The sequence below is a fragment of the Salminus brasiliensis genome, chromosome 8 (genome assembly GCF_030463535.1).
Source record: "Salminus brasiliensis chromosome 8, fSalBra1.hap2, whole genome shotgun sequence".
Lineage (NCBI taxonomy): Eukaryota > Metazoa > Chordata > Actinopteri > Characiformes > Bryconidae > Salminus > Salminus brasiliensis.
Genome location: NC_132885.1, coordinates 42,899,341 through 42,910,935, shown reverse-complemented (window position 1 = coordinate 42,910,935; position 11,595 = coordinate 42,899,341). Strand labels below are relative to the sequence as shown.

General features: G+C 45.8%; 1 protein-coding gene across 1 annotated transcript; it reads right to left on the bottom strand.

Moving 5' to 3' along the window:
• Positions 1-395: 395 nt before the first annotated feature.
• Positions 396-10,811, bottom strand: fancb (FA complementation group B). The gene is made up of 10 exons (XM_072685303.1): positions 10,747-10,811; positions 8,960-9,922; positions 7,341-7,490; positions 7,009-7,101; positions 6,422-6,550; positions 5,892-6,070; positions 3,556-3,950; positions 3,185-3,425; positions 2,461-2,863; positions 396-1,859 (listed from the first exon to the last, which is right to left on the bottom strand). Exons 2-10 carry the CDS (start codon positions 9,854-9,856, stop codon positions 1,854-1,856), a joined length of 2,493 nt encoding a protein of 830 aa, XP_072541404.1. The 5' UTR covers positions 9,857-9,922; positions 10,747-10,811; the 3' UTR covers positions 396-1,853.
• Between the last annotated feature and the right edge of the window lie 784 nt (positions 10,812-11,595).

Genomic DNA, 11,595 nt, shown 5'->3' with positions numbered 1-11,595 from the left:
CGAGTTAAAAAGAAATAAATAACACAAAAAAAAAAAGAAAAAAAAGAGCTAATTCATTCCAGAGGAATCCGAAGCCCTGTATGAAAGGGTTATGTAATCTGTTGGAAATCAGTATTTTAGAAACACTAAGCTGTTTAATGAATGCTTGCATGAACAGAGGCTCCAATGAAGGACAAGCAAAGACAATCCAGAGGAAGACGAGGCAGGAGGTGATTATTACTTGAAGATTAGCCCTACATGCCAAGTGAGCTTGAATATCAATCAGTGCAGAGTGTGACCAATCAGTCTGGTCTCCAGATCAAAGAACATTCCAGAATAAACGTGCAAAAAAAAAAAAAAAAAAAAAAAAAAAAAAAAAAATCAATATCTGAAGCTTCATGAATCACTGTTGAACCGTGCTGGATGACTGCTAATTGGTTTCGGGCTTTCTCCCGCTCTAGACCCACAGCAGAGTTGCAGGTTTTTGCAAATTGCTGCCACTGAATAGGTGTGTGGAGACAGGCCAGGAATATATTCAGAGCCCATTACAATGGAAATGTCGTAGCAAGAGCAGCTCTCTCTTAATTGCCTCAGCGTGCGTCCAAAAGGAGCGCTGTTTCCTGCAGGACAAGAGGCACCTGAGGGACACACTGCTGAGGCTCCGTCGCCTGAGTGAAGAGGAGGGATGTGGGAACGCTGAGAGAAAGAACGGATGGCTCAGCTGGAACGGCACAGCGACTGCGGCCCACAGATGGAAGCTCAGCAGCAGCTGGCTACGGTACAGCGCCCCCCTCTGGGGCGAACTACCACCCACCATCCAGAAGCCTGTCTGATGGCCAAGCTGTCACGCTCCGCTTTCTGCCCAGTTCGGTTTCCACACAGCTGCTGCTGGACTGAGATGTTGTAAAACGCCACTCTCGGTGTGGCTCAGCCAGGGGTTCATTAAGAGAGCTGCTAACGAATGTGGGCTGGGACAGTTACTCGATTGTTCACATGCGGTGTTTAATGCTCTGTAATGTTCATAGTGTCCACACACTCATTCTGACAGACTGTAATACACTAAAGGATGCATAGGGGGCGCTCTATAACATTTATATGATGCACACATACACTCAGGACGACACATTAAACTAATTAACACTGCTTTAGTCAATTTCAGAGTGTTTCAGTATGTGTTTTTATGAAGTTGACTAAGCAATGATCAGACAATAAACAGACTTTACTCTTTAAGGGATCGTTTGGCTAAGAATCTAGTTTCCGCAATTCAGACAATCAGCACTATATGTTAGATGTCTTCAGCTATAAACAAATAAGTATTTTTGGACAAAAACTACATTATAAAGATTAACACAACAGCAGCATCTTGATGCCAGACTTCTTATTCCAGATAACAGGGAGCCATCCATTGCTTGTCAGCTACATTAGCCTCTTAGTTCCAGCGTAAAACTAGAGTAGCACCAAACATGACTTGTCTGGTAAGTGGGGGACAACAGAAATATATATATATTTTTGTCAAACTATCGCTTTAACATCTGGGCTGCATGGGAGTTGGGTGGACAACATGCAGCACAACAAGCGCTGACGGGGTCATCTCCAGCAGCTCGGGTCCCGGGGGCAGCTTAAGTGTTTTCTCAGAAAAACGTCGACGAAGTATTAGAGCTGTGAAGCTCAGGGGAGTCACCAGAAAGACACAAAGACACAGACACACACACACACACACACACACACACACACACACACACACACACACACACACACACACCAGCCTTGCCGTAAAAACAACCCCAAGACAGAAGAAAATCTCTCAGCCAGGACTGGACTTCACCGTCTGTCTCCGAGGCGACCAGAGAATGGGACACCATGGCTCACCAAATTCAGCCCTACAGACAGATTAGGACATTTTAATAACTGCATTTCAATAATCCATTCCCAGTTATTAACAAAGACAGAATTACATGCTTGTGATTTATTTAAATTCGAATGATGCAATAGGGGCCTATCAAAAAAAATGTTTAATTTCCCTGTACTGTAATACACTTTATTGTCTATTTAGCTTAAACACTTTCTGTGGCTGTTTCAGATTCTGCCATTGTGTTCTGTATGAAACTGGTGCAGAATGAAGAATGTCTGTCTATCCCTCATGCAGTAGAATTTGAGGGCTGTAAGGAAAGAATTTTGAGGGCTGTGAAGATTAGAGGATTGTGCAAAAACTGGGTGAAAATATGAGATTTCCTGTTTTCTGTGTTCTGTGGTTCTGTGTGAGGTTGCCCTCTGTATTAAAAAAAACAAAACAAAGAAAAACAATTGTGTAAAAAGTCTGGTTATCAGGAGCCTCAAACATGTCAAAAAATTGTGAATATTTAACCACACCACAGTTTCAGCTCTCAGAATGTTATGTTTGATACGTCTGCACTAAACTACAGTGCCAAAGGTGATTCAAGCTCATGCCTAATATGCTAATCAAATCTACCAGCATCTTACCTCACCCCTCTGCGCCTCCACAAGGGCGGCGATGTCTCCATCCAGCTGTGCCTGAATCAAGCTGTCTAACAGGGTGCGGTACTGCAAAGCGTCCACCTGAGGATGCAACGCCCGGCTGCTTCTTTCTCGCTCTCTCTGCCACTCCCCCCTGCAGCGGTTGAGCCGCTCTGGAGAGGCGGGGGTCTGCCAGGCCTCGTCTCTAAACCCCTGCTCCTCCACTTCCTGCCCATCACGGAATAGGGAGGCCATGTCCTCTTTTAGCGTACGGATCTCTCTCTCCAGATAGAAGGTAAGGCCCTGGCCGTCCTCCCGAGGGGCGGAGCTCCTGAGTGGTCGGACATGATGAGAAGCTGGCAGGAAATCACAGAGAGAGTGCAGGAAACGCACAACGGCGAACTGACCACTGGAAACCAAAGCCAGCGCAAATACACTGAATTAATTAAGTGCACTTATGCAATTAAAATAATCCAATGCAATTAAACTCAATCAGTCAGCATCTGCCAAACAATGCAAAGCAGCTGACCTACAAGAACCACTTCACCACTTAATAATACTGTATAATTCAGCTTCAAAAGTGGACAGTCTTTCTAACCAGTGAATTCAGCTGCACCCATTCCTGACACGAGTGTTCAGTCATGTTTATATTCATCTGACTGACACTAAATTAACAGTTAACACAAGAGGAAAGGAAGGTTCTCTACCACACTGGTTCCCAGGCTCTTACCTGCAGTGGACACGGAGCAGAGCTTGAAAAGATCCATAAGGTTGCCAGTGGATAAGCATGGTGGAGGATGGCTGTGTGGACCTAATTAACAGGTACTGTGGACTGACCCCAACCGGTTTAGCCCCCAGCCTATCCACCAGCCATGCGGACATGTCCACCAGTGTGTGCTCAAAACTTTCCACCCGGAACAGCCATGATTCACATGCTGCCAACAGGCTCAGGAGGTCCTCCCTGGACTCATCTACAACACAGACAGCAAGGGTCAGATTCACTGAGCTTTAAAAAGTGGTATCTGAGGCAGTTATATACAAATACACACAACTTCAACAAGCTGAACAAAATTACACCTCCACTTCACTAACGCGCATTACCTGAGACTGCGCTGCAGTCCCTCAGCAGGCCTGGGTCAAGCGCCCCATGAAGCACGTCCTTTATGTCTAGACTGAACCGGCTACACTGACGCACAGCGGGTCCTGATTTGGGAGACGACGAGTGGAGGAGGACAGAGCAGGTAACCCTGCTGCAGGACAGTAAACCTGCTGTGAGGTCAGTAGATGTTAGCAAGGCCAGCTGTGGGGGTCTGTGGGCCTCTGAGCCACCAGGGGGTGTCCTGCTTCTTTTCGCTGATGGAGGGTCCAGGTCCAGGCCTGCGGTGGGTGGGAGCTCAGGATATGGCAGAGTTTTACTCCGGCTCTGGACCACAACGCTAGATGCTACACCTCCGCTGGGCTCCAGCAGGACAGATCCGGTCACACAGCCCTCCGAACTGGGGGGCAGATTGAAACAGAACAGAATATCAAAACCAAAGGGGTAACTGATATTACCTTATTAACTCTTTTCCTCCATAAATATCTTTACATTTAAAAACGTACTGCACATGTTAGAACTACCGTTACTCAGCCCCGCCCTCTAAAGGCGGTACTGCACATGTTAGAACTACTGTTACTCATCACTGCCCTCTACAGGTGTTACTCAGCATCGCCCTCTAAAGGCGGTACTGCACATGTTAGAACTACCGTTACTCAGCATCGCCCTCTACAGGTGTTCTATAGGTTTTTTGCAGTTGCTAAAAGACCCGTGATGTGCCTTAATAAAATCATTATTTGTATTTATCTTATACTGAGGGAACCAAACCAGATTCCCTATCTTTTTTAAAGACTCATGAAAGCGAATGCTTTACTTGGAAAGCTCTCTCTGGCAGTGATCATTTTCTAAAAGCGTATACTGTAGAATGACATGAAAACAGATGGCTGTGTCACAGAAAACAGACACAAACTGCTGGCTATTGCCAAGATAAGGAGAGAGGAAAAAATGTGTGTGTGTGTGTATATATATTATATATATATTACTATAGACTATAGAGTGCTCCTTTGTTGGAGTAACTGTCTCCACTGTTCAGGGCAGACTTTCTACTAGATTTTCGAAAAGCATTGCTGTAAGGATTCAATGGCATTCAGTGACAGGAGCTAGAGTTAGTGAGGTCAGGATGTTGGATGACGATCACCACCTCACCCCACCTTATCATCCCCAACTCATCCCAAAAGCTCCACCATCATTCCAGAGAACACAGTTCTTCTATTGCTCCACAGCTCAATGCTGGGGGGCTTTAGAGAGTCCTATTCTATCGGCAATACTTCTCTAAAGGGACTAGACTAGCTGTGTGTGTGCATTTGCACATGTGTCAGCAATGGGTATAACTTAAATTAGCTGAATATATTCTTTAGAGAGGGTGTCCACAAACATGCGAGCATATAGTGTGTGTGTATACACATATACCTACAGCATTTCTGCCAAGACACATTTAATTGGACGTGTGAATTTCTTTGGCATAAACCTGACAGCGACCGTGAAGCTGAATCTGAAATAAAGGTTCCGCCGCGCTCTTCGACACGCTGCTGTTTTTGGGTGGCAGGTTGGAGCTCCTTTAGGTATGTGGCCTAAAATAAAGCATGATGGGGCTTAGGGTTGTTTCATACACATACAGAGACAGCGCGAGCGAGCGAGAGAGAGGGAGCAGGAGCGCGAGCTGGGGGGTTGACTATTTCAGAGTCTGTTACCATAGAAACCAGGCTGGCATGGCACCACAGAGGATTTTTTTAAAGGATAGACTCTCACAACTTACCGTGAGGCAGCGGCGTTGCTGTGGTGGGGAGGAGGTAGGGTGTATTTGTTTAAGATGCCAAGTAAGTGTTGGAAAATGCTTTACATGATCTTAAAATAAATCATATAAATAACAGAGATGGACTAAAGCTCTCCTTTCATCCATTTCTGATGGATGCTTTTACCAAGGTAATGATTACATGGTTGCCAGGGGCATCAAAAGTGTGCAGGGAAACTGTATGTGGGTGAAAGTAGGAGTGCTGAATCTAAATGTTACACAATTAAAAAGTGGAAGGTGGGACCATAAAGTATCTACATTGAGCAGAGTGCTGTAATAACCGGAAACACATAAGCAAATCTTTTAGAAATCACTAAACATCTCCACACGGTTTGAGTGTGTGATGATTCAGAAATGCAGTTAGCACCATGCTAATTGGTGTACATAAGCTTCCACTGCTAAATTAGCCTTGTAGCTCCAGGGTAAACCCAAAGAAGCGCCATGTCTTTGCTGCTCAAGTACATTTAAGGTGGGTTGTGATTTTTCAGATTTTATCAGCTGAACTATCTCTTTAAATAAGAAGCCAGTGATTTGTGTATGTATACGTACACGTCAGTGTTTGGTTTAAGCAGCATCCCAAAGACCAGGCTCTCCCCGACGACTCTGTGCCAGAATCTCTTCACCTCAGGAGCACAGTGCCCAGGCCCAGTCTGCATCTCCTCATCCAGAACATACCCCTCCTTATCCTCCTCCTCACTGTCCTCATCCCACACACTCACCAACCCCTCCTGAACACAGTTAAAGACCACCAGAGCTTCATTACCAAGCAAAACTACAATCCACCTATTCAACACACAGTAATATACATATTGTAATACATCAGCCAGGTTAATTCCAAGAGATATGTAAAGATGTATTAGGCCTTCTTGGCCAACAAACTGTCATCAGTGCACCTCAGCGGAAAGCAATACAAGGATAATTTAAGATACTGCCACAAAAGCCTTAAAGCGATGTGGGTCTGAGCTAGCAAACAGTATTTGACATCATAACATTTTCAGATACAAATACGGCTAAAACTAATCTCTGCCTGTTTAAATGTGCTGTGTGTAGGATGTGTATCGGAGCTGACAACTTCAGACCTGCTGTGGAGGAGGCGGGACATGCTCTCTGTCCGACACCAGATCAGCAAGAGCCGTCACGGACTGCTGCAAAACTCGCTCTTTAACACTCAAATCTCTCTGGAGCTCCTGCAGGAAGGCCAGGCCGCTCTGAAAGGTCAGAAACAAACAAACACAGACAGCTCTGAGAACCCTAAGCACAACAACTATCACTATATGCTCAGCAATTTTTAACCTATATATATATATATATATATATATATATATATATGAAGAAAATCTCATCATGAACCTATTGGCACCATGCCTAATGCCTGGTGTAGGCTAGAGGTGTGCAAAGCCCCCAGCGTTGAGCTGTGGAGCAGTGGAACTGTGTTTTCTGGATTGATAGGGAGTTGGGTATGAGGTTGGGTGGTGGTTATTCAACATCTTGACTTCACAAACACTCGTTGTCGCTGAATGCAATCAAATCCTCATAGCAAAGGTCCCAAAACCTAGTAGAAAGCCTTCCCTGGACAGTACAGACAGTTACTGAATGAAACAGTTATGGGACTGATCAGCATAAACTGAATTAAATGATGACTTGAAGATTTGAGGGCCCAACGTACCTGCAGTCTGGAGTCTAAAGCTTTAACGGTCAGAAGCACATTCTCCTGGGCTGGATCACTCCGATGCAGGTCTTCTCTATCTGCTCTTCCACACTGTGTACAGGCCAGCGTCAAAACATCAACTTGTGCACATCTGTTAATATCCACACACTTAATGAAGGTATCGATACGGCCCCCAACTCTACACCAGAAAGGTGGATCTTAAAGAGAGGAATTTCTGAGAAAGGTGCTTGGGAGGGATTTTACCACTTTATATAACACAACATTAAGCCATGTCCACCATGTAGGCCTAGCTGGTTTCTATACACTAAAACTAACGTATGCTCACTGACCGAGTAATGGACACCACAGAGGTCAGTAAGGAGGAAGTTTCCAAGGATTTCTTCTGCAGGATCTTCAAACAGCAGCAGCATCTGCTCTGATCCATAGCCGAGAAAGTCATCCACCAGCAGGGAGCTCACCCCTGTCCAGCAGGCTGCAACCTGGTGGAGGAAAGATACACACTGCAGGGTTCACAAGGCAAACATTTCTTTAAACACAGACATGCGCGCATGCTGGGTGGATCGTTGTTATTGACCACTGCTCATTTAAAAATCTCAGTATGGTGAGATCCACTACCACTGACTGAATGAACGAATACCACTCAGAGATAGAGCTTTAGAAGGAGAGCGATATAGGCTAGTGCAGTTTTCTCCAACCTACAGCCAGCCGGGGCTTTCCAGAAGCTTCGGGACACGCATTAGCACTCAGACGTTCTATCGGCCGGACACATCTCCTACAGATCACAACCTCAGGGGACGGCGTGGTCAACATGTAAGCCCTGCATCCGTGAGTGTGACCAGAATAAAACTCAAACAGCATCTGCCTGGTACTTTTAAACCTCTCAAGAAAGCTTTCACGTTTCTATCTTGGAATATCTTCTCCCGGTTGGTTTGAAAAAGGAAACGCTCCAAAAAAGGAACTCTGAGTACTCAAGCTGTTACTTGAAGAAAAAAAAAAAAACCCACGTCACTCTCTGTAAACAACCGGCATGAGTGCCGCTACTGCACGGCATGATGTAATACGAGAGCTGGTGGGGAAACTCGGCAGACGTGAGCTAGCGGAAGAAAGAAGCACCTCAGTGCCCAAATTCTCTACTGCACCTTGCCTCGAAGCAAACCTTCTGCCTGTGGATCTTGCCGAATGGAAATGCTGCCTCTGTGCTAGTAGGGCTGTCACCTGGGAATTAAATTCTATGTTCCCTCTTTCTTGTTTGCCAAATATTCTGATATACAGATGAGCCAAAACATTATGCCTGACAGGCTGCCGGTATGCCATGTGCTGCCGAAACAGCTCACTCTGAAGGTGGTAGCTGTGGTAACTGGTACCAAAATATTCCTGCAGATACTTTAAGGCCTCCAAGTTCTGAGGTGGAGCAGTCATGGATCGGACTCGTTCCAGTGCCTCCCACAGGTAAACAGCGCACACACAGCTGGCCGCCCACATGATGGAAAACAGAACTCATCACACCAGGCCACTGTCTTGTGTTTGACATTCGTGTGTTCATTGTAAGCAACCGTGGACAGGGGTCGGCATGGGCACTCTGACCAGTCTGCAACTAAGCAGCCCCATATGCAGCAGGGGGCGCTACACTGTGTGTATTCTCCAGCATTAAACATATAAGGACCTGGGGGTCACAAGGTGGTGAATTATTTTTTTAGAATGACCTTTCCATAAAATCTGCCACACCACTGATATTCACTGGTGATATTACGGTTTCCCATTCATGCTCATTAATTCATGGTAGGAGGTTTGCAGTTTCTGAGATATGTGCTATAGATTTGTATACATTACTCATCTCAGACAGTTACATTTTTACCCTGTATGGTTTTCAAATTTTTCAAAAGTACAAAACCATATCATACCATGGCATATCAGTCAGGTCTTGACAGCGCTGGACGGTAAGACCTACCTTAAAGCTGTCCTTCCACACGGCACACACTTTGCCTTGATTGAAAACGACAGCGATGATGCAGCCTCCGTCTCCGCCATGAACAATCCGGATGCTCTGGGGCTGCTCGTATGGCAGAGCGCACACATCTTCGGGTAATCCATTCTCAAAACGAACCAGCTGTTTCCTGCAGGTAGCGGCCAGGACCGTGGACCTCAGTGACTCATCCGCCTCTTCAGCTGAGAGCACCTCCATGCATTTGATGACTGAATTGTAGGCATCAGGTAAAAGGCACGTTCCTCTGAAGGTCCTGCCATCCTCAAGGAAGTACAGCAGGATTTCGTTCGCTTTGTTGGCTTCAAACAGGTCCTCTCTTTGCCCTATTTCGGAACCGAGAATGCCTATTCCTCTTTGAGGAAGAGGCAACTCTCCAACAAAGCTGACAGTCAACGGAATAGGGACTTCCCTCACTCCACCAACGTCTGAGGAGGTGTAGAAGACCCTGTCCTCGTGACTCCACACCAAAGTGGGCCCACGCAACACTGAGATGCGATCTCCCACCTCATAGGGTAACGCAAACTCTACGTGGAGCCTGGCACTGGCTGAACCATCCAAAGAGTAAAGCATGTACTTGAAACACTGGGATGCCTTTTTGCGCAGCCTCAATAAAATGCAAGGCACTTTTTGCCTCGATTTGACGTCCACAGCTGAGGTGCAGCAAACAACGTCAACGTCTCTGGAGGAGTTCTTATACATGGAGCGTGTTCGACCGTCCTTGTTGAAGAAGCCACCCAAGTCCTGGCTAAAGGCCATCCTCCAGAAGGCGATCTCTGCGCCTTTCGGATTTGTACGCTCACACTGGAATACGAGGAGGCTTCCACAGAGGGAGATCACTCGGACGCACTTCTGAGTCGCCATAACTTCCGACTTCAGTCTTAAGAATTAAGACGTCTGGCTGAACTCAAAGCCGATCGAACAACAATGCTGCAAAAAAGGTGGAACATGAAGCAATACAATTAATTAGGTCATTATGTAAAACACATTAAGTTAAAAGCTTAGGTCAGAGACATACTTCACGAAGGCACGCAAATGCAAACACTCTTATAAACACAGGTGTGTCCTTCACTGTGTTCTGAAACTTGCCACGATACGCAAGGTACCCACACTGATCATCCGCAAAAGTAAATCCCACCTGCCTAACACTGCGTAGGTCCCCCTCATGCTGCAAAAACAGCTACGACCCGCTAAGGCGTTGAAGGTGTCCTGCTGGGGTGTCCGGCACCAGGACTAACGTTAGCAGCAGATCCCTTAAAGTGAGGTGGCACCTCGATGAACATCAACGAGCCTTGGGTGCCCTTGACCCTGTTGGTTGTCCTTCCTTGGAGCACTTTTGGTAGGAGCTGACCACTGCATACTGGGAACACCCCACAAGACCTGAAGCCTGATGTTCTGGAGATGTTCTGGAGATGTTCTGACCCAGTCATTGTCTAGAACATCACAGTCTGGTTCTTGTCAAAGTGTCTCAGATTCTTACGCTTGTCCATTTTCCTGCTTCATCACATTATAATCACGTTGTTAAATAATGGCCTGGCTCATTGGTGTCTATGTGAATGGATACTACGTTGATATCATGCGTATTAGTGCTCTGCCATGACGTCACTGAGATCGACTTGAAGGCAGACTGGCTAACCTTAGAATATGAACTAACCAGAAAACTCCAAAACAAGCTGCAAAACATGCTGGACGTTGAAGATGTGACAGAAAGTATGTGCCGATAAGCTCATTTATTAGGATGTTTCATACATTACCTTCATACTTCTTACAATACCTCACCATTTTCACTGTGGCTCGAGCTCCACTGCTGTTCGTTGAGGAGAAGGAAAAGCGCGCCAAACCCGCCACGGTGCGGACGCTACGTCACGGCCTTCCTTAAAGCTACAGTGCGAAGTTGAGCCAGAATGGCGAAGTCTGTCCACTTTATGTGTGGTTAAAGAGGAAGCTGACTCCACGAACATGTACTGAGGATCTGTAACGTAAAAGAAAAGAAGCTGATGTTAACTTAGTGACTTAAAACGCAGGGGACAAGGTTTGTTTAGGCGCCTCCGGAGCCAAGATGGCGCACACAGTGCCGCGGTTTCCACTGGATAGAGGCACTCTCATGAAACTGGAGCCAAAATGGAGCCCGACTGGCTGCAATCTCGGAGACCAACAAAGTCAGGTATCTTATTTTTTTTTTTTCTTTGACAGAAAATTGCATTGGACATTATATTTATTTACTGAGCTGAAATGATTTGCTGAATCGGTATTTTAATTTTTTTCGGTTATTTTGTGAAACTTGATTTCAGATACTTTTGGAATTAATATTTTATTAGATTTTAAATGGGCTTCCATAGAGAATAAAACTCGCACTAGCTACATACATTACCAAAAAAAAAAAAAATAAAAATAAATAAATTAAACCCACCAGACCAGGGTTGGGTTGTGTGTATGTCCAGGGCCGCCCCTGCTCCTCGGTTTCCTCAGAGACCGGCCAATGTCACGAAACCAGAGCCAAGATGGCGTCTGATGGGCCGCTGCAGCTCACAGGACTCGGAGTTATTTTGGTTCTACGTTTATTTAATCCGACAAATAAACTCTTAAGCAGAAATACGGGCGCC

Bases quoted from the DNA above. Each gene is read 5' to 3' on its own strand.
- fancb (XM_072685303.1), bottom strand. From the start codon at position 9,856: ATGGCGACTCAGAAGTGCGTCCGAGTGATCTCCCTCTGTGGAAGCCTC. The intron at 7,491-8,959 runs GTAGGTCTTACC...TTCCTCCACCAG, and splicing joins TGTGGAAGGACAGCTTTAAG to GTTGCAGCCTGCTGGACAGG. The intron at 2,864-3,184 runs GTAAGAGCCTGG...TTTGGTTTCCAG, and splicing joins CTGCTCCGTGTCCACTGCAG to TGGTCAGTTCGCCGTTGTGC.